This window comes from Lolium rigidum, chromosome 7 (assembly GCF_022539505.1).
Source record: "Lolium rigidum isolate FL_2022 chromosome 7, APGP_CSIRO_Lrig_0.1, whole genome shotgun sequence".
In the NCBI taxonomy this organism is placed as follows: domain Eukaryota; kingdom Viridiplantae; phylum Streptophyta; class Magnoliopsida; order Poales; family Poaceae; genus Lolium; species Lolium rigidum.
Window position 1 is genome coordinate 30,303,516 of NC_061514.1, and position 20,743 is coordinate 30,324,258.

The 20,743-nt window shown below is 44.0% G+C and overlaps 2 protein-coding genes across 2 annotated transcripts; both read left to right on the plus strand.

The window, feature by feature from the left end:
• The first annotated feature begins 1,345 nt into the window (after positions 1-1,345).
• On the plus strand, positions 1,346-6,536 carry LOC124678834. The gene is made up of 9 exons (XM_047214684.1): positions 1,346-1,487; positions 1,765-1,852; positions 3,039-3,291; positions 3,408-3,584; positions 4,220-4,261; positions 5,256-5,353; positions 5,480-5,599; positions 5,920-6,009; positions 6,096-6,536. Exons 1-9 carry the CDS (start codon positions 1,366-1,368, stop codon positions 6,219-6,221), a joined length of 1,116 nt encoding a protein of 371 aa, XP_047070640.1. The 5' UTR covers positions 1,346-1,365; the 3' UTR covers positions 6,222-6,536.
• A 2,585-nt stretch (positions 6,537-9,121) lies between these two features.
• On the plus strand, positions 9,122-13,281 carry LOC124671104 (probable ubiquitin-conjugating enzyme E2 23). The gene is made up of 6 exons (XM_047207532.1): positions 9,122-10,771; positions 10,883-11,008; positions 11,076-11,444; positions 11,566-11,638; positions 11,711-12,416; positions 13,263-13,281. The coding sequence occupies exons 1-6, from the start codon at positions 9,122-9,124 to the stop codon at positions 13,279-13,281; spliced, it is 2,943 nt and encodes a 980-aa protein (XP_047063488.1).
• Positions 13,282-20,743: the final 7,462 nt, after the last annotated feature.

Below are 20,743 nucleotides of genomic sequence, written 5' to 3' on the forward strand. Positions count from 1 at the left end.
AGAGGCAGCCGATCTCGCCGGTGATTGCTTTGCTCCCCTTCCTCTCCGATTGCTGTTCTAGCATCGCGAGGGGAAGGAGAGGCGTGGTTCTCTCTCTTGTGTGTGTTTAGGTTTTCAAGGTTCCTCTGTCAGTATCATGGTGGGACAGATGTTGGTGGTGCTTCTAGGAATAATGGTTTCCCAGTCCATGTCCCTGCTCGCTGGAGGTGTTGTTGACGCCGACGAGAGGCTTGTGGAGTCCAAGCAGTTGGAGTGGCTTAGATCTAGTGCCGCATCTTGGCGTGGCGCTAGGGATCGGCTACTCTTGTAGCGCGGCAGTTTTGACTACTGCGTGTTTGCGGAATATGGTGGGGGATACAGCTGCCTGAAGGGTGGAGTGGCGCTGGCCCCGAATCCGACGTTGAAGAGGCTCGGAGGGCTCCTCCGGCCAATGTTTCTTATCGGGCTAGATCTAGTCTTATGAGGCTGGTGGCTATCGCGACTCATCAACGCCTTATGATTAAGGGCTTTTTCAGCGCCAAAGAGCGGATCAACTGCTGGTACTCTTCTTCTCTCTCGGTGAAGGACGCGTGTGCTTGGTAGTTACGGTGATGGCAGTTTGCAGCAGTTTAACCGTTTATTTGCTCCTTGTGTCTTAGAAGGAGAGAGTATTTCGTAAAAAGGATAGCCACGGATTGGGGCCTTGGGGGACAAGTCCGTTGTCCTGATCCAGCAAGGCGGCGGCCCAACAAAACTCCATCGCCGTGCCCTACATTTCAGCCTCACCGCCGACGCCTCCCGACACCCCCGCCTTTCGCGCGCCGCCGCCATCGCCGCCGGTTCCCCCGTCCCAACTCGTCCCCGCTGTTTCCCCCTCCCCTGGGCCTCTCACGCGCCGCCGCCACCCCCTCCGCTCCCAACACCTCCGCCACTCACGCCTCCGCCGCCATCACCGCTCCCCGTTCTTCCTCTTCGGGACACCCCCTACCTGCTCTCTCGGCCCCGCTCCGCCCACAGTATTTGGCCACTGGTTTCGAGGTAAGAGCTTGTTTCTGTCCAGCGACTCTCCTAGTTAAATCCCACTAAGGGGTCCTTCACAAATTCTAGATCCGCGCGACCAATCCCAGGTTCAGCTCCGACTGCTGGTAGATGAACACGTATATCATCTTTGGGCCGTGGTAAAAGAGGGGCTTCTACTCTTCATTGATAAACAGTGCCTATTCATTCTGCTATTGTAATGCTGCCTCTGCACTATAAGTGGCTTCCGTGCCAGCCTCTAATATGATTGTAGGGTAGATATTTCTGTTTGTTCACCTTGCTGGAGAATCGCCCCCTATTCATTTTGCTATTGTAATGCTGCAGCTATCAAGCAAAAGAGAGTGAGCAATGGACGTTCGCAGGGCAGAGTCTCCCCATCAGCATCTGATGGCAGGACCTGCTGCTCTAGACCCTCGGCGGGCTGAGGCCGCCAGCAAGCACGTCAGGGCGCTCAATACCCAGTTCGCAAGGTTGGCCTGCTATAGCTTGTCTTGTGTCATATCAATCGCATCGTCTGAAATATGGTGGTGCTGCATGAACAGTGCCCTGTCATGTTTATTGTTTCCTCTCTGATTGCTGAATATCTAGTCCTTAATCATTCCATAAAGGTTTCAAATAGTCAGTTATTGTCATATGCTCAAAAATCCTTATGTGGATACAGTTTTAGAAGTTACATTATCAGCATTCATGCTGCATATTTCCTGCTGAGACATGAGAAAAACTCATCTACATGTTTACTTTGAACAGCTGGGTACAACTGCAGTTGCAAAATCATCCAGCTGAACTTTGGGAGGATGGTATCAAAGATTACATATCACATGCTTCCGAAATCATGGTAAGCTTCACAGTCTTGTAAGGTACAGTGCTTAAGTAGACATATTATATCTTCCTGTCTCCACTGATCAAACGTATCACTACCACTATCAGTTTTGTTTTGTGCATGGCGTGCATGTTTGCTGGATTTGTGGATGTCAAGATTCCAGTAGGCAAAATATAATTTACTCCCTTGTTATGATTAGTTAAATAATATTATGGATTTTTGAACAAATAGATATCACCGGTGAGTCCCAATGTGGGGATGAACCTTGTTAGACCTCACTTAATCAAACTTCCATAGGCTCTTGTTTTCATTTGATTTGTTGGATCTCCTAAGTTTGTAGGTTGACTATGAAACTATACTAATCTGAAATCATGTCACGTGGGGAATACACTTTAGCAGGCACAAGCCCAAGCCAGCATCTGGACAGCCTGCAGCTTAGCAGCAGTTCGAATCGGAATAGTAGAGGCCCTCTTGGATCCTGAGGTGTATCAAGTCTGGATTGTACCAGATTGATATGCTCATATCAGATTAGGATTATAATTCTGTAGGTTTTATTTCCGTTGCTACGTTGTGTTGCAGTCTCCAAATATTTTGAGCTATAGGCTGTATGTGATTATCAAGTTATTCTCGTCCCTGAACTCTATCTTCTCCTTCCCTGCTACGTGTTGCACGTTAAGCACCTACCAGTCGAGTGCTTGCTGTCCCTCAAACTCCTGCTGGGCACGGCTATGCCCTCTGAGCCAGGTTACAGCTCCTCAAGTCTGTCTGTAACTTATTAATCACTTGTCATGTCCACAAGTATGTAAAGCTATTTGTATTTTACCACCCTCTAGTTTACAAGAAGTAACGTTTTGGACATGTCTTAAGTCAAACTTTGAACACTTATTTAGATTGAGAACATGAAAATCATATACATAGATTTGCCTTGAGAAGTTTGTCTTTAATAATTTTTTAGGTCGTTATACATCTATTGCAATACAAAACAATTGTCAATGTTAGATTGTGAAGAATGTGTCAATGTGCAAAGCGTCACTTTTTCGTGAATTGGCGGTAGTATTGTTTAGTCAGCACATACTATTTTTGAACACATCACCTATTGGGTCATGGCTGCTGCTTAGTTGGCCTTTTGGCACTTTAAATGTCATGTCAACAGTGTGTCAGTCTCATAATGTCTTGATCTCATAACATTCTATCTCCTTAGGAAAAGTTCAAGGATGTTGTCAGTTGGCTTAGGCAAAATAAAGCAGGTGCGACAGCTGTTTCATCCCCAAGTCCAGCCAATGATGAGAAGACTACTTCACCAGCGACTGTCAATAGCAAGTTCGTGGTGCAGCCAGGATCAGACAATGGACAGAAGAGTCCAACTATAGGAGCCACCTCCCTTGCTTTTCAGAACTCAAGCTCACCAAATATGTTCTCATTCTCTTCTCAGAAGAAACCAGCAGCTGTTGGCGGTATCACTTTTTACCAGTTTATACCTTTATATGTCATATTGCATTTACGCTTGTTGTAATTTTTTCCAGACTTATTAACTAGATATTTATGTTAGTTCTCTCATAATGATGTGCAGGCATATTTGATAACAAGGACACGTCTCGCGACAGCAGCAAATCAACATTCCAGTTTGGCGGAAATAACGGCTTTTCATCACCAGCTACTCCGTCCATTTTCTCTTCTCCAGGCTCTCAGAGTTTTAGCATGCCAACCCCAACACTATTTTCAGTGAACCCACAACCAATTTTCACTGGTATTTTTCTTTCCTTTTGTATGCCATTAGTGCTTTCTTATTATTTGTTGTTTCACACGTATAAGTGGCCAACACATGACATTTCCGATATCTGTATCTATGGCATTTATTTCGAATATTTGAATGGAATAATAAAGCCAGAACTGGTGTTATTGTCATTTTAGTGCCAAGGTTGTATGACTGATATATCGTCAACTCAGCCAAATTTACTGGGGCATGGTTGTTTGTGTTTCACACTTTCACTATTTTATTTATTTGTGGACCAATCATACTATTGTCAAATATTTATGTTCTGCCAAAGGACTGCATAACATAATATACTTTTGTGAGTAATGACAAACAAATGCATACAAAGCTAATATTAATAGATACATATCAAGTGCCCCAGAGTTATTCATGTTTGACGAAATATCGAATTACCATTTTCTATGCAATTCAGAAAAGAAAGCATCTATTGGCTTTAGGCATTCCTTGGTTTTTCCTAACACACTCCTCCCCATCCTATAAACTTACATGTGAAACTCTGATGATGAAGACAATTTGATTATTCTATTGACGGCGAAATAAATAAGTGCTGTATTATGAGCCCTCTATGTCGATACAGTAACGAATTTTTCTTATTGTTGCTCTTTCAGGAAACAAAAATGCTGCTGAAGCTTCAGGTGATGCAGATGATGGTGAGTATCTATTGATTTGTTAAGTTATGGGGAAAGTCCAGTTTAGCACCCCACCCCCCATCATGACAATTAATTTTACACCCTCAGCTATAAAATGGTCCAACGAACACTGCCATCTCTTAAAATTAGTGCAAGTCAACCCTCAATGGCGTTTTGTTGTTGGTTTTGGCCTGCTGGCAGCAGGCATCATCTAACATTGCTAACTGTACCACATCTGGATCATCTCGTATCTCCCACACCCCCTGACTCATGGAATGCTCCAAAGAAGCAGTTCAAGATGTAGTTCATCATGCAAGACGGCAAGATTCTTTTTTGTCTTGATTGATCTAACAGCTAGGAATCTTGCCCCAGTCTCACATTCAACGAGATCATGGCTAATATAGCAGCGATTGAGTCCTTCCCAATATTAAAATTATAGTCTAGTTCATATGTCTAAAACTCCTCTTGCAAGACTGAGGTATTGAGGCCGACATGCTCGACTGCTGCAGCTGCTCTTCTGTTATTCTGTCAGGGTGGGGTATGAGCAGCGAATGAGGCAGTGTGTCATGACATGTAAAGCAGTGCTTTGGCATGACACAGGCTGGAGGCAGGAGTGCTGTTGCCTGTGGGCAGCAGCTGAAGTTGTCAAACCAGTGAGTTTGAGCCACTCAAGATGTTAACTTAACCTTTGACAGCTTTTAGATGCCACGTCAACCTGTATTCCCTGGTAGAATGCCACATCAGCAAAATATCAGTGTGGTTTACAATGAGGGGTTAGCTATACAGGTTTTTAATAGATCATGGTGTAAATTAAAGTTTTATAGTAGTTGACTTGAGCGCACGCAGGGGCAGGAGGTGGTTATGTGGGCATCTCTTGTCTCTTCCATATCTGGAATGTTTGTTGTTGTTTTAATTGAAGTATGTTCTTTCATTACCAGTCCCCATCACTGTACTCGCTCACTGCCAGTAAATTATCTGCTTCAATACTTAAATTTTCTCCTGTTTGAATGATCAGATGCTGAAGCTGAGCAACCCAGCAGCCCTTCTGTAAAAAAGGCAGAAGAGAAAGGAATAGTTGTTGTTCATGAAGCCAAATGCAAGGTGTATGTGAAGGTATCATTTTCCATTCATCTCTGTTTAGCATAATTTTTGTTCTTAGATCTACAACTTGTTTTCCCTGGTGATACTATCCAAGTGTTCTGCAAAATATGCTTAGCATTCTTATTTTCATTCATGTAGCACGAAGATGCTACCAAGGGTTGGAAAGACATTGGTCTTGGTCAGCTCTCTATCAGATGTAAAGAAGGTGCAGAGAAAGCTACGAAAGAGTCCACCCCAACAGTTGTTATTAGAAATGAAGTATGCTCTTTCCCTTTTCTGCTGATATATAGTGATCCAACTTCATTTATCCTCAGCTCAGTGGTGGTATTCTTTTGTATGTCAAATGTGAATGCCTATATCTCATATAGTTGTTCAAAATGTTGTGTTTACTGAATTTCTCCTTTTATGAAGTACATTAGATGGAAACATAGTGTACCATAGATGAATTTCTTGAATATTTCTATCGTTTTGGCTGGCAGGTTGTGTGAGATCAACTCCCCTTTCATATTATCTGTTATGCTGCTATAATTTTATTTCTGTCCGCAAACAAGATATTGATGACTGCTTTCTGGTATCAGGTTGGCAAAATTCTTCTGAATGCTCTGATCTACAAGGGGATAAAAACAACTGTTCAGAAGAACACAGTGGCCTCGATATTTCATACCTCAGTAAGTACCACGTTCAGCCCCTGTCAGATATGTGCAGTGCATATCTCACCCAGTTCGACTCTGATCCATGCTATATTTTTCCACAGGATGCTCAGTCAAGTGAACCAGACGGTGGAAAGGTTGTTGCTCGGCCATACTTGTTCCGGCTGAAGAACGAAGAGGCTGCTACAAACTTGTCGGCAGTGATCAAAGAGAATGTGCCGACGGACTGATTCTATATACAGCCTGCATTACTGTCGTAGAGGATTGCTTTTGGCAATAGCTGTAGTATGTAGAGGGGCCAGATAACTTTTCGCGAACGGGCCAAAAGACGCCCTGCAGTTTTTGCCCCTGAGTTACACACCTGGAAAGCACACCGAGATAGAATTTTGCGTGGTTGGTAACTCTAGCTAGCCAGGTTAGGCATGCATTGTCTTTCTTCCCTGACTGTATCGTTTGTTGTCACCAATTGAGGTTGTTGAACACGCTTAGAGCATGTCTTGTTAATGCCAGATGACTAAATTAACAATTTTCATCTCTTGAGTTCATCTGTTGGCACTCCTTGCAAGCCGCGTTATAACTTACAAACTGTTATTAAGTGATACAAACTGTTATTATTAGATTGTAAGGTCTCCTTTTAGGCAAAAATTAAGGTTTCGACTAAGTTTTTCTTAGAAAATTTAAGAACTATGAGAGTTGAAGAATGATGGCGCGCATCACATGCATGTCCTTGTCTTTACGGTTACAAAATGATAGCAATATAGTTTGAGGAGGCTTGCCAATTTTTTTTTAGAAAAATCGACATACATGATGGGTGGGACATTGTCATGACCGAACCTTGGGAGACATGGGCCTGGGTCTCATGGGCCACGAGCTGGTGATCATGGGCTGACAGCATCGGTGGATACCAACAAAAGGGGAAGCCACACCTGGAGAAGTTATCGAAGAAATTGTACCGAGTCGGGTTGCTCCCGTTCATCTCTCTCCCGTCCCCTACCTCTCCGGTGGCTGCTCTCCACAAGCAGTGATATCCTCCGGTGGCCGCTCTCCACAAGCGGCGTTATCCTCTCCTCACGCTCCGGTGACCTCCGGCAGCAACGGGGTATTACAGACATCGAGTTGCAGAAGGGAAGAGAATGACGAACCGAAAGAGTGAACCACCACGCTTCACTGGAGTAGGCAAGATGGCATGACAAATTCCTTGCAACACACGGACATTTAGCCAATCTTTATGAAGTCTTATATAAATAAACACGTGATTTTTTTACGAAACATAGTACATACATAGAGGCTCACAAATAGTTAATACACTCACCCCTACTAACAAAAACATCAAATCGACCCATGTAAAAAGAATATCCATACCGGACGTCTGATTTCTTCTCCATTAGGCCGTTGCAATTCAGATTATGGCCGGCGCCATTCCTTATCAGCGGATTTAGTGTAGTTTTCAGCCACGCACGGTCGGAAAGCGAAACAGTTATTTTTTTTATGGGAGAGACTGCAGCTCAGTCGACTGAGATTTTATAAATCTCAATCGCTGACGTCACTTAGTTATTAAGGCAGCTCTTACGAACGTGCTCAGTTTGCTGTTTGTTGTTTCGACGTTAGCTTGTAGCGAATTGCCTAGGGGCTCTTTGACATACTACAAACTAGAAGACCATGGAAGCTGGCACAATTATTTTTTTTAAACGTGAGGGCCATGATTTACTTGTTACACCTTACATAAAGTATATAAGAGAAAAAAAGAATAAATCTCCGTACTTGCATCTTTTTCACTGTAAAAAATAGAAAAATACTCAATTACAACCAGTGCGAAACTGGAAACTGCAACCCACACAGCTGCCACCCACATGAAACTACAATTTTTTTAATTGCAAACTACATGCAACTGAAAAAAAATCAAATACACCCTTGTGCAACGAGAAGATATTATTAGTTGCGACTCACATGCAACTGTTAAATTCTCAGTTGCGACCCACATGTAATTAAGAAAATCTCAATTGCGATCCATATGCAACTGGAAAAAATACCTATTACACTCTTTGCAACAAGAATATCACAATTGCGACCCACGTGCAACTAAAAAATTCCCAGTTGCGACCCACATGCAACTAAGAAAATCTCAATTGCGTCCCACATGCAACTGGAAAAAATATCCATTACACTCTTTGTAACAAGAAAATCTCAGTTACGACCCACATGCAACCGAAAAATTCCCAGTTGCGACCCACATGCAACTAAGAAAATCTCAATTGAGACCCACATGCAACTGGAAAAAATATCCATTACACTCTTTGCAACAAAAAAAAGTCTGTACAACCCACATGCAAGTGCAAAAATATCTGTTACACCCTGTGCAGCTGGAAAATCTCAGTTACAACCCAAATGCAAAATCAAAAAATCTCAGTTGCGAGCCACATGCAAATGTTACGACCTATGTGCAACTGAAAAAAAAATCTGCAACTAGGAAAAATCTTAATTATGACCCACATGCAACAGGGAGAAATCACACTTACGACCCACATGCAACTCGAAAAAATCTCAAATAATTACGTAATTCAATAGTCCAGATTTTTTCTTAGCTACAACACATGTGTTGCTTTTTTTTAAAAAAAAAGCAGAGCAACATCAAAGCACACAAAAAGAAAAGAAAAAATATGCTAAATTACACAGTACAGATGCATTGTAAAGAAGCAGAGGAAAGGAGCACATGACAAAAGCAACAGCGCATAGTTGCGGCAGCCCATGGCCAAAAATGTCAGCGTGCAGCCCATGAGGAAAAAGTATGATGGTAAAACAGGAAGCTTGCACAAATCTTGATGTAGTTAATCTAATGGAGGATGAGGTGACTGAGATTTAATAAATCTCAGTCGCCTGATTTCTAGCAATTCCGTTTTTTTATGCCGGCTACCGATGTATAGGGTCCTTTGGTGAGACTAAAATATATAGTACATACATGAGCGAACGGCAACAGTAGGTAGTCGTACAGGACGAGGAGTCCGTGCCTGCCTAGTATACCAGTCTCCCCCGGCACTGCTTTGAGGTGTACTATACATATCTACAGCTTCCCTCATCAACAAGACAACAACCAATAGAAAGATTATCGACACATCGATCGATCTAGCAGAAGATGGACGTCGACGGCGTGGCATCGCCAAATATTTACTTGCAAGACCTGGTGAGTTTTGGGCGCGGGCTCCTCCGTCAAGGGCTTGTTGTCCAGGACAGCACGGTGAAAAACAGCTTTCTCCCCGTGGACACGTTCGCGATCCTCCTCATCGACAACTCTGTCGTCTATAAGAACGCCGGGGATATCAGAGTGCTCGACAGGAGCCACCTGCACCCCGGCCAGGTGGTTGGGTCGGCGTCCGACATTGCCGGCCAGATCGGCATTGTCACCGGCGTGACCACCCTGCTGGACCTGGCGGAGCGTGACAACCGGGGCATAGCGACCGGGGTCATCAGGGGTGTGTCCCCGTCTAACCTGCGGCGAGTCAGGAGCCTCAATCTTGGGGATTTCGTCGTGTCCGGGCCGTGGCTCGGTAGGGTTGTGGAGTTGGATATTGATGTTGATGTCTTGTTCGACGATGGTGCTGTATGTAGAGTTACCGACGCAAAGTCCAAGATGCTACTGAGACCGGATGCCGAGCATAAAGATTACCGCATTCAAATGAACTGTGACTTGTACCCGGGGCTGAGTGTCACCGGGAGAAACCCTTGTTCCCTCTTTAAGGCAGCACGTTGGCTTAACGGCTACTGGAATCCTGGTCGTAGAGTAGGCACTCTCATCAAGGTGGAGACGTCTGGCGTTCTCGTCTACTGGATTGCGTCGATGCATTATGGCACGGACAAGGAGCTTGTCGAGGCATCCGCTCCGCCAGCGTACCAGCACCCTCATGACCTGACCTTCTTCTGCGCCGCGCGTAATTGCAGCTGGGGGGCAGCTGACCATTGCTTCTTTCGAGCACCTTGTTCCACCAAAACCGACGATGATAATGGAGATGTGTCTATAGCTCACGATCAGGAGGAAGAAGAGGAGGAGGAGGAGGAGGAGGAAAACAACCACCCATGCTTTGAAAACAACCAGGACGTGATTGACAATGAGCATGAAGCACCAATTACTCTTGTGGTACCGCGCACGAAGCAGAATAATGCCATCCTTTATTCGAATCAGCTGAGGAAGGTCTTCTTTGAGGGGCACAGACGGGAGCGACGCCCACAAGTTAGGAGGCATGTGGAAGTCGAATTTCCCATGTCCGTCGCCAGCACCAGGACCTCTGTTGACGTGCTATGGCAGGACGGCACCCTGCAGCATGGCATACCTTCAGCGACCCTTGTCCCCTTTTCTATGATGAATGAGCAAGAGTTCTTCCCGGGACAACACGTCGTCGAGAATGATACCTCCATTGATACTAATAATGGCGGCCACGATGACGCAACAAGCCGTGTGGGCATCATCAGGAGCCTGGACTGCAAGGACCAGACGGTTTGTGTGTCATGGTTCAAGGAGGGGATGTGTCCTAACGAGGCTAGGGAGGTCGACTACATTAATACCATGAGTGCATATGATCTCAAATTGAGCTTCTCACCTTACTACGGAGATATAGTTGTCCGCCTTGTACAGTCAGGATCAACGAATGATGGTGGTAGTGTGAAATTAGATGGTAAAAAGAAGAAGAAGAAGAACGCCGATGTTGTTGACCTTTCGTGGGTGGGGCATGTTGTGGACCTTCCCGATGGACACGTCCAAGTCAAGTGGGGTGATGGTAGTATGTCGATGGTATGTACATGGATTTTCTTTCTTTACTTTTTCATGGACCTAAAACTTTAACTAGTATGTATAAATTCTCTACTCAACCAGCTGTAATTCATTTTATTGAGCGTGCTGCAGGTATTGCCACACGAGATCGTTATCGTCAACGAGGAGCACTACATGGATCTATGGACTGAAACAGGTGATTGGGTGGAGGACGACGGAATGGATGATGCACCTCATCAGCCGCCTGCTGCCAACACGGTATGTACATTCTTCTAAGTGATGAAACATTGACGTGTTAAAAGTGTGAGCTTACATCTGATTTTAGGACAATGATCCACGGAACCCAGCCGATCATAGTGATGTCAAAAATGAAGACACATCAGCGATGAGGACAAGCCTTTTGGGTTCTGTAGTCCGGTCTTTGCTCCAATTGACTGGCGACATGGTGGCTCGAGGCAAGGGATACCTGACCAACCGCCAGCCCCCGCCGTCATCCTTGTTACCAACCTCAGAGGTACCTGCGGCAACGGAGAACATGGCTGCTGCCGTGACAACGAATGTTGTGGATGTGAGCTGCCACGGTTTTGCCGAGGATGGGACCACTAGCTCCGCTGACGAATCGTTCATCTTCCCACGTTTCGATGTATTGCAGATTACCCCTGAGGATCACCATTATCTTGATAACGCAGACCAGGTAATATTTTATTTCTAGAAAATGAACAATTGTGGGTAATTGCGATGATGATTTTTCTTAACGAACAATTGTGGGTAATATTTTATTTACCTTAACGAACTATTTTTCTAAGTAAATGCAGGGCGGTAGTCGTGTAAAGAATTGGGCCAAGGCAGTGCAAAAGGAATGGAAAATTCTAGAGAACGACTTGCCAGGTATGAGAGTACACCACTAAATGCATATGGTCCACGATTCTAAATAAGTACCTATAACAATTTTATGTGCAGAAACCATCTACACGCGAGTGTTCGAGGACCGCATGGACCTGCTCCGGGTGGTGATGGTGGGCGTGAGCGGGACACCATACCATCACGGACTCTTCTTCTTTGACTTGCAGCTACCATCCTCCTACCCGGCCGAGCCACCCCTAGTGTATTACCACTCCTACGGTCTACGGCTCAATCCAAACCTCTACGAGTCTGGTACCGTGTGCCTCAGTCTGCTAAACACGTTTGATGGTGAGGGCACCGAGCTCTGGTCGTCGGTGACATCAAGCCTCCTCCAAGTTGTTGTCTCCATTCAAGGCCTCGTCCTCAACGACCAACCATACTACAACGAAGCTGGATATGAGACCCTAGTCGGCAAACCAGAGGGTCGTCGCAATGCGCTGCCCTACAGTGAGAATGCTTACCTTCTCAGCCTTCGGACCATACTCCATGTGTTGCGCCGGCCACCTCGGGGATTTGAGGACTTCGTCAAGGACCACTTCCGCCGACATGGAAAGTTTGTGCTCAGGACATGTGATGCGTGCTTGCGGGAATGCGTCGTCGGTGATGCCCATGCCACTGAACCGATTAAGGAACAACCATGCTCAGCCGGGTTAAAGCTTGCGGTCGCCAACATGTTGCCTATCCTCGTGGCAGCTTTCACAGAGATCGGCGCCCAGGGGTGCGAAGAGTTTGAGAAGTCATATGCTCTCAACACCGCTCACTCGTATGTACATCACATAAATATCTCAAATTAAATAGTATTAAAAACATGTATATACTTGATTTCTCATGTGTTTGCTTTTATGTCGGGTGATTATTATAGGTACAATACCAACAAAAATAAACAAAGAACATACTTAGTTTGTCTACTTTTAAGTTATCTAATGATTTTTAAATTGATATATTTCATATACTTGAACCTATCTTTGGATTAATATCTAATCATCATCTACTGTCTACTCCCTATGCCCAAATTATAGACCCTTTTTGTTTTATTAACTTTTGTTCTGTTTTTTTTATTCAACATGTATGTTACTCCTTTTACGTAATAAGAGTACTAATGTACATGCGTCCAATTATTTTGTAGTTCATATTATATTGGATATCTGGTTGCACCATATTTTTTCTATCTCTGTTCCATGCTTTGTACTCTGGATATCGCTTATGTTCATAAATACTTTTCAGTTTAAGACCAAGATATTTTCTTAAGTATCTAATCAGTAACTTATGCGTGTTTTTAGGAAAAAAATGATACTATGATATATAAAATCTAATTTAAGAAATAAAAAATAGGCATATGTTCTTTATGTACATAAAAAAAAATCAAACTATTTTTAACCTGAAAAGAGCACATCTTGATTTTACAAACGGCTAAGTGAGTTATATTGATGAGGTAGAGTAATTATTATTTATAGATAGATTATGTGAGATAAAAGGGTAATCGAAGAGGCCAAATACTTAAAGTTTATCTTATTTAATTGCATTGCAATTTCTTACGTCGATAATTTTATATGTTTCATATTTCTGATCTTACATTCGGATTAATTTCCAACTATCCTTTGTCTCCCAGGGTGGAGCCCATAACTTAATCTGTAATCTAATCCTTTATGTCGTCCATGATTTAATCTCTAACTTAGGATTTTTGTCACATCCGTTTGGGTTCATTAAGAATCTATGATGGAGATGGCTTGTGGTTCCACACTGACGGTTCCGCTCCACAATTGGGGCGGCATGACTAGATGCAGTAGCCGCAGCTGGCTACCATTTTCACTGTCATTGTCGCGCGTGACTCTGCACGAAGACGAGGGTACTAGCAGCAATAGCTGTTACCGCCAACCCTTCTCGCGGGAGATCCCGCTAGAAGATGACGACAGTAGCAGCCATACCAGACACCGCCACCAACCCTCCTTGTTGTCCTCGTCGCAGGCGAATCTGGTTGAAGGCGAGGACGTCCTCGCCGAGATCCTTCTCCATGTGCCCCCGCAACCGCATTGCCTGCAGCACACAACCATCACACTACTTGAGAAAGGCCTATAGCCGCAAGGGTTACTACCGGCGCGCCAAAAAAAAGTGCACGCCGGCGCACCACTATATAGGGGCGCCGATGAGGCCAAAATACCATCGGCGTACCACAAATTTGGTGCGCCGAGGGTAATGGTCGACCAGGTTTGGGCTAGGAAAAAATGACAGCTCCCCTTATCGCCGGCGCTCCACCATATTGGTGCGCTGGGGGTAATTTGATTACCATCAGCACACCAGTATGGTGGTGCGCCAGCGGTAAGAGGAGCTGCCACGTTTCATCCACACCCCTCGGAAGGCCTTTTCAGTTAAAAAAAATGATAGAAAATGATCTAGTCTTAAGCAAATTTAACAAACGTGAATTTTGGCTTCTTTTTTTTTTTGCAAAATGGCGTCGTCTTTCGTTAAAATTGCTTTTCTGGTTGCATACGACCTCCGAAAATGTTTTTTTTATATCAAATTGTTTCTGCGGAAAATTTTACATCCGAATTCAACCACCTAGGATCTTTTAGACAATTTTTACTTCCCCCAAAATCGAAATGGAAACCGGAGTTTTTCCAGCTTTCGAAAGGAAAATTACCGCCGACGCACATGTATAGTGTCTGCGGTAACCTGGCGTATATAAAGAAAACAGCCCAACGGCCTCTTCTCCTTGCTCACTTTCTCTCCTCCTCCTATCCTTCTTCTTCCTCCTCCTCCTCCTCCTCTTTCCCTTTTCCTCCTCCTCCTCCTCCTCCTCCTCCTCTTTCCCTACCTTTGGCGACACTCCGACAAGCACCTCCTCAACCCATTGACCTCCCTCCGGCAAGTACCTCCCCAAGCCGGCGACCTCCCTTCGGTGACCACCTCCTCAACCTTGCCATGACCTCCCTCTGGCAACCCTCCGGCGACAACCTCCTCAGCCTCAACGGCAGCCACCTCCGCAAGCTCGCCCACGACCTCCCGTCTGGTGACCCACCTCCTCAACACTCGCTAGCTACATTGAAGAACGTGAAGAACACATCACGACGAGGTCGAGATCTATATCTAGATTTGTCTTTTTTTTTTAAAGTTTGAAAAATAAACCACCAGTGCACTAGGTTGGTGCGCCGATGATAAATCGAGTTACTATCGGCGCACAAGGAGGTGCGTCGGTGATAATGCGTTACCACCAGCCTGTTCCCAGCGCACACTGGTGCGCCGGCGGTAGTATTTTTTGGTGCGCCGATGATATGCATTTTCCTAGTAGTGTCATATGCAAGAGCTGGCGAAGCATCATGAGTAACAACAAGTTCCGTCAGCGCTACCGCATCAACCACAAATCCTCCCATCCTCTGCCTTTGTCTTCGGCTGCAGGCATGCCCCCCCCCCAGAAAGTAGAATTAAGACGCACCGCGGACAAGATGGTTTTCAACCAGATCTGCTTCATGCGGAATGACTACAAAAACCACCGTTTCGACGGCTGGGTTCTCATAGACAACCGCCATGGGCGCTTATTCTTTTAACAATGGAGTAAATATTTATGCACCGTTTAGTACCCCATCACTCAGGACTTCTGCAAAAATAGGGTGCCACAACAGTTCTTTGATGCAAAGATTGTGCACCGCTACTGGGCAGTGCTCTGTGGCGACGACGCTGCAGACCACATGCACGACCACTAGCTCTGGAGCCCTGTTAAAGTTTTCTTGGTGGGCACCTATAAGAAAGACAATCAGGTTTTCGTAATTGCAAGTATCTTCTCAGACAATGGATGCCATGATATCCCAACAACAGGTGGACCATCATCTGTTGCTGAAGTTCTAGATGATGCGAGTGTACTTGTTGGTAGCACTATTCATTGGTTGCTTTGGTGGGGACAGAATAAAATTCAGTTTGATCCGGTTAGTCAAAGCCTACCTGTCGTTGAGAATGAGAGGCCTGCTGGTGTTCTTAGTGTTCCTCACATCCGTTTGGACTCTGGCGGTGTGGCCTTGGCTACTTTGTATTGCAGTCTGCGCAACCAAGAGCCCCCCCATCTTGCAAACATGGGAGTAGATGGACGACCACCCTTCTGCTGTTACCGGATGGGTGTGTGTGTGTGAATATTGTTCAACTAGAGACGATCATTCCTAGTTTGCCGATGAATAAGTTGTCACCCATAGTGCGCTACATTGAGGATGATGGTTGAATTTTTCTTTGAATTCGCAAACAAATCTACATGGTCCAGCTGAAGATAATGCATGCTAAGACAATCTACTTTGAAGGGGATCCGTAGTGCGCCTATTTCCTTGAGCTCGCTTTACAAAAGAAAAACTCCCACCTACCATCCTTTCACAAGATTTTGTACTTATGATAATTTTACTAGTTCTTCGTAAGTGTTTCACTATGTGTTGTATAACTTTAAATTTGTTATATGAGTTTTAATTTAAAATTGCGGTCTTTTTGTTAAGTTATGAATTTTGTGGTTGGGTTCATTATCTAACGGTACGACCAGTGACAAGATTTTAATGACATGATTTTCTTGTAATGTGTTAAATTATTTATATTGCGAGAAACTAGATATTGCTATATTTAATTATAGTATGTTTTTCCTTTGGCAAAATGTCCTGCAACTGATAATATTGAGAAATATAGGATAAAATCTTTGCTAAATATTTTTAATACTATCACTAATAATATGTAAGGAGGAAGAGATATATATATATATATATAGATATAGGATAAATACTTCCTACTCCAGGGTGTAACTACACCCACGTCTCATATACTACCATACGGAAGTATATAACATACTTTATTGGTTTGAGTATGTTCGTACACTATATCTAAGATACTCCAAACCAACTTTGGTGAAAAAAGTTTAAATACACCCACAGTTTGCACTATATATACAAAATACATGCATATTTATACGTAAAGAAATAGTGTACGTAAAAAAGTGTACATACTACCTACAAAGTAGTATATATACTACCAAAATATTTTTATATACTTCATACTACATGTATATACTCTTCGGTATGATAGATACTACCTAGATTGTGTGAAACATACGTGGGAGTAACTACACCCGGGTGTAGCATGAATATGTCCGATAGATATATATATGTATATATGTAAGTGCTTTGAACTTTTTCTGTATATTTACTTGCTGCCAGATCTATGTATTTTATTAGCAATGAAATCATTAAGTTCCGTATCTTCATAAAAGCTATATTAACTAGTTGGGGCAGCAAGCTTTTAGAGGAGTATAACTAGTCAAGTTTTCATTGTTTGATCCAAATAATCTGTTGATCATTTCTTCTTAAATGTATGATGCTAAAATTTCGTAAAAATTTAATATTTAATGCGGCAAGCGTTTTTAGAGGAGATATATTAACTAGTCAAGTATTCACTATTTAACCTAAATAATATGTTGATCATCTATTTTTAGATGTACGATGCGAGATTTATATAGTTATTACGTGATATTCATTGATTTTTTTCAGAAGGAGTCGAGCACGCCATCATTTTCATCAATAACATCATCAACGAAAAGAAAAAAACTTCGGGTTAACCAAGATAGACATCAACATTTTTAAGAAGAGAAGGCGTGAGTCGAGTAAATCCTCAGGTAAAAGAAGAAATTTGAGCCGATGATCAGTTGCAAGAATCTGAACATAGACCCGGGGCTACTCCCATCGGGTGCGCCCCGATGGAAAGAAAAGTTTGAGAACAATATGACAAAAGAGATACAAAAGAAATAACGTCGAGCCTATGATCGGTTGCAAGCAACTGAACATAGTCTCGGGGCTACTCCCATCTGCAGCGCAGATCACGCTCCCGACGACTTCAGCAATCGATCGACTTCGACCACGCGCACACGCCTCGTTCAGGCCTAGCCTTGTCCGTTCATCTTATTTTGTTGGACTGTTCATCGACTCGGTCGCCTCCATCGATCGGCGTTGCTCGTAGGTATGACGTGCTTCATCGATCGGCGTTGCTGCTCCATCAATCGGCCATCCCCACCCCCCCTGCGTTCGACTTCTCCTCAAATCGAATCTACCCTCTATGTAAGTCCATACCTTAACCTGTAATCTCATCCATGATTTAATATCTAACTTAGGATTCTAATTTGTAAGGTTGTAATTTCATGTAAATTTCCTAACCATTATAGGAGTTACAATGCCAACACAAATGTTCGATGGTAAGGAGAAGAAGAAAAGAAAGTGAGAGAATCACCTTATTAAATCGCAAAGAGGTGCTTCAAATAATGTTGATCTTGATACTTTCCTTAGTGACTTTGCATATAGGAATGCACAAGTAAGATATTCGTCAAGCACTGAAAAATCATTGTCAATGGAGTCAATGTAATTTGGTTTTATATTTGAGGTAATTAACCTAATACAAAATACTTCTATATTTTGTATTTTGCTACCTTTTTTATTCTCTCTACGGCAATATGACATTTCTTAAGGGCTGTAAATGCTTTTCAAGATAAAGTAGACACGTATATATTTACATATTTAATTATGCATACATATATATTAGCATTAAGGGATCTTTTTGTCGACTTCGCCCAAGTGCCCCGAAAAATACAGAGCTGACCCCGATTGAAGGCTACACAACGTGACAAACATGTGGATATGAGTATAGTGAATAGTCCTCACAGCCTCACAATTTGTTATTTTATTTTTTGAAATCAAAACACCACTGTATTGAGCACGCAAGCCCGTCTCATTAAAAACCTTCCAGTCCCCTTAGGTACCCTGGAAGAAAAAGAGTGCGTCTGGAAACTTGCAGCTTTTAGGAAGACATAGTCAAATTACAATCATGTGTGATCAGCTCCATCACGCAGGGAGGAGTTGCATGACGAAGTAAACCAGAGTAACCTGACTTGCCTAACTGAGCTAGTACATGAGCTACACCATTGCTAACATGGTCCACTTTACTAACAGAGATATCTTGATACACACGAAGGAGTTCCCGAGCTTCCGCATAAAGAGCCCAACCTCCCGAGTTATCAACACTGTTACTAGAAACCGTTTGGATCACACGGAGGCAATCGGATTCGATGATCGCAGGCCAGCAACCCAAATCTATCAGATGGTGCAAACCGGCTATTAAAGCAATCATCTCCGCTTCTTCGACAGTTGCACATGCGATAATGAACCTCCACTCAGACAATTTGTTATTTTGTGTTGACCAGAATATGATTCATGTTATTTTGCACGATTGTAATACACATCATTTAATAAATCCAAGATTTTTGTGAAACATTGCAATACCAATTCAGAAATTTTCAGAAAAACTAGGCACATATAGCCCGAACTCTAAAACAAATGTATTCTATCGCACTTTTATTCGCAACGAGTATATTAAGACTAATAAAATCAGAAAGCTGTTTAGGAAAGGAAAAGAAAGACTTGCCAAAGGAGGCAACTGCCACAAAGGGAGGATAATGTGTAATTGACGATCATACGAATAAACTCACAAATCTCACCCTATTTTTTTTATGGGATTTCTATTTTCGTGCCCTCGGGTCCTTAGTTGTACTCAGTTTTCCTCAGCCCCTTAGTTTTTCCTCAGTTTTCCCCAAGCCTTTGTCTGAAACCCGCAAAAGGAGCTCGGACGGAAGGAATCCGTTTATTTGAACGTTCCGTGCTGACGTGTGGGGCCGCGTCGTGTGGGGTTGGTAGGAAGGGACCGCGTGGGACAGCACGAGACCGTGTTTGATTGTACGTGTGTTATCACCAGATTTTGGCTAAATCAGGAGGTGGGCCGCGATCAAGATGGGCTTGGAAGATTACACATGGAAGATCTCTGAAGCGGCCTTGCACGGAGAATTTGGGCTAGGTTGCCCGTGTATCTTTAATTACAGTAGATTGTATCTAGATTAAAAGTTAGAATCTTACCCGTGCACGGTTTAGTGCACGCCCACATTAGAAAGTCCGCTGGACTATAAATATGTACCTAGGGTTTATGGAATAAACAACAACCAACGTTCAACCACAAACAAATCTCGGCGCATCGCCAACTCCTTCGTCTCGAGGGTTTCTCCGGTAAGCACCATGCTGCCTAGATCGCATCTTGCGATCTAGGAAGCACTAAGCCTGCCCACGTTGTTCATGCGTTGCTCGTATCGAAGCCTTTTTGATGGCGAGCAACGTAGTTATCTTAGATGTGTTAGGGTTAGCATTGTTCTTCGAATTACATGCTTTCGTTATGCAACCCTTGCGCATCTAGCCGCCCTTACACCTATCTTAGGTGTAGGGGCGGCACCCCGCTTGATCATAATTTAGTAGATCTGATCCGTTACGATTTCTCCTTGTTTCATCAAGGATTAGTTTAACATCCGCAATAGTTAGGCCTTACAAAGGGTTGGAGGATCCAGCGGCGTGTAGGGTAGCGTTTGCTAGCCCTAGAAAGGATGTTCCGGGGATCAACCTCGTGTTGGTTTTTAGGCCCTGTCTAGGATCGGCTTACGGTCACCGTGCGCGAGCGCGAGGCCCAATCGTGAGTAGGATGATCCGATTATGCGGTGAAAACCCTAAATCGTCGTAGATCTAATTAGCTTTATCTTGATCAAGCAGGACCACCATATATTCGGATACCTTGTCCGGATCATGGGTGGATCGGCTCTTTGAGCCGATTCACGAGATAACCCGAGAGCCGATCGAGGCTCGTATTTAATGTTTACGTGTATGCCATGCGGAAACTAAGCGAGGCATCATCCACACCTTCCCGACCAGGTATAGGTCGGGTGGCACGCCCTTGCGGTTGGCATCGGCGCGTGCGACCGGGAGGCTTTGCGGGCCGTCGCTCCGAGGGACCGGGGCCAGCCGCAGCCCTAGTTGTTCCCGGCTCTACCGTGTTGACCATCTCTGCCCGCCGGGGGGTTTCGACGTCAACACATTCGCGCACGCCCGGTGGGACCACCTTCGACATCCACCACATCGCCGTCTCGCATCCGAGATGGCGGAAGGCACTCCGGTCAAGTACGAGGATCTGCACGATGAGCTCAAAAAGAAGCATGACGAAATCAAGGCGGTCCTCGAAGCCGAACTCATCGGCTCTTTCCACCGAACCCGCTCC

Excerpts from the sequence above, each read along its gene's own strand:
- LOC124671104 (XM_047207532.1), top strand. The coding sequence starts at position 9,122 with ATGGACGTCGACGGCGTGGCATCGCCAAATATTTACTTGCAAGACCTG. Across the intron at positions 10,772-10,882 it reads GTGATGGTAGTATGTCGATG|GTATTGCCACACGAGATCGT; the intron begins GTATGTACATGG and ends AGCGTGCTGCAG. Across the intron at positions 11,009-11,075 it reads AGCCGCCTGCTGCCAACACG|GACAATGATCCACGGAACCC; the intron begins GTATGTACATTC and ends ATCTGATTTTAG.
- LOC124678834 (XM_047214684.1), top strand. The coding sequence starts at position 1,366 with ATGGACGTTCGCAGGGCAGAGTCTCCCCATCAGCATCTGATGGCAGGA. Across the intron at positions 5,354-5,479 it reads AATGCAAGGTGTATGTGAAG|CACGAAGATGCTACCAAGGG; the intron begins GTATCATTTTCC and ends TCATTCATGTAG. Across the intron at positions 5,600-5,919 it reads CAGTTGTTATTAGAAATGAA|GTTGGCAAAATTCTTCTGAA; the intron begins GTATGCTCTTTC and ends TTCTGGTATCAG.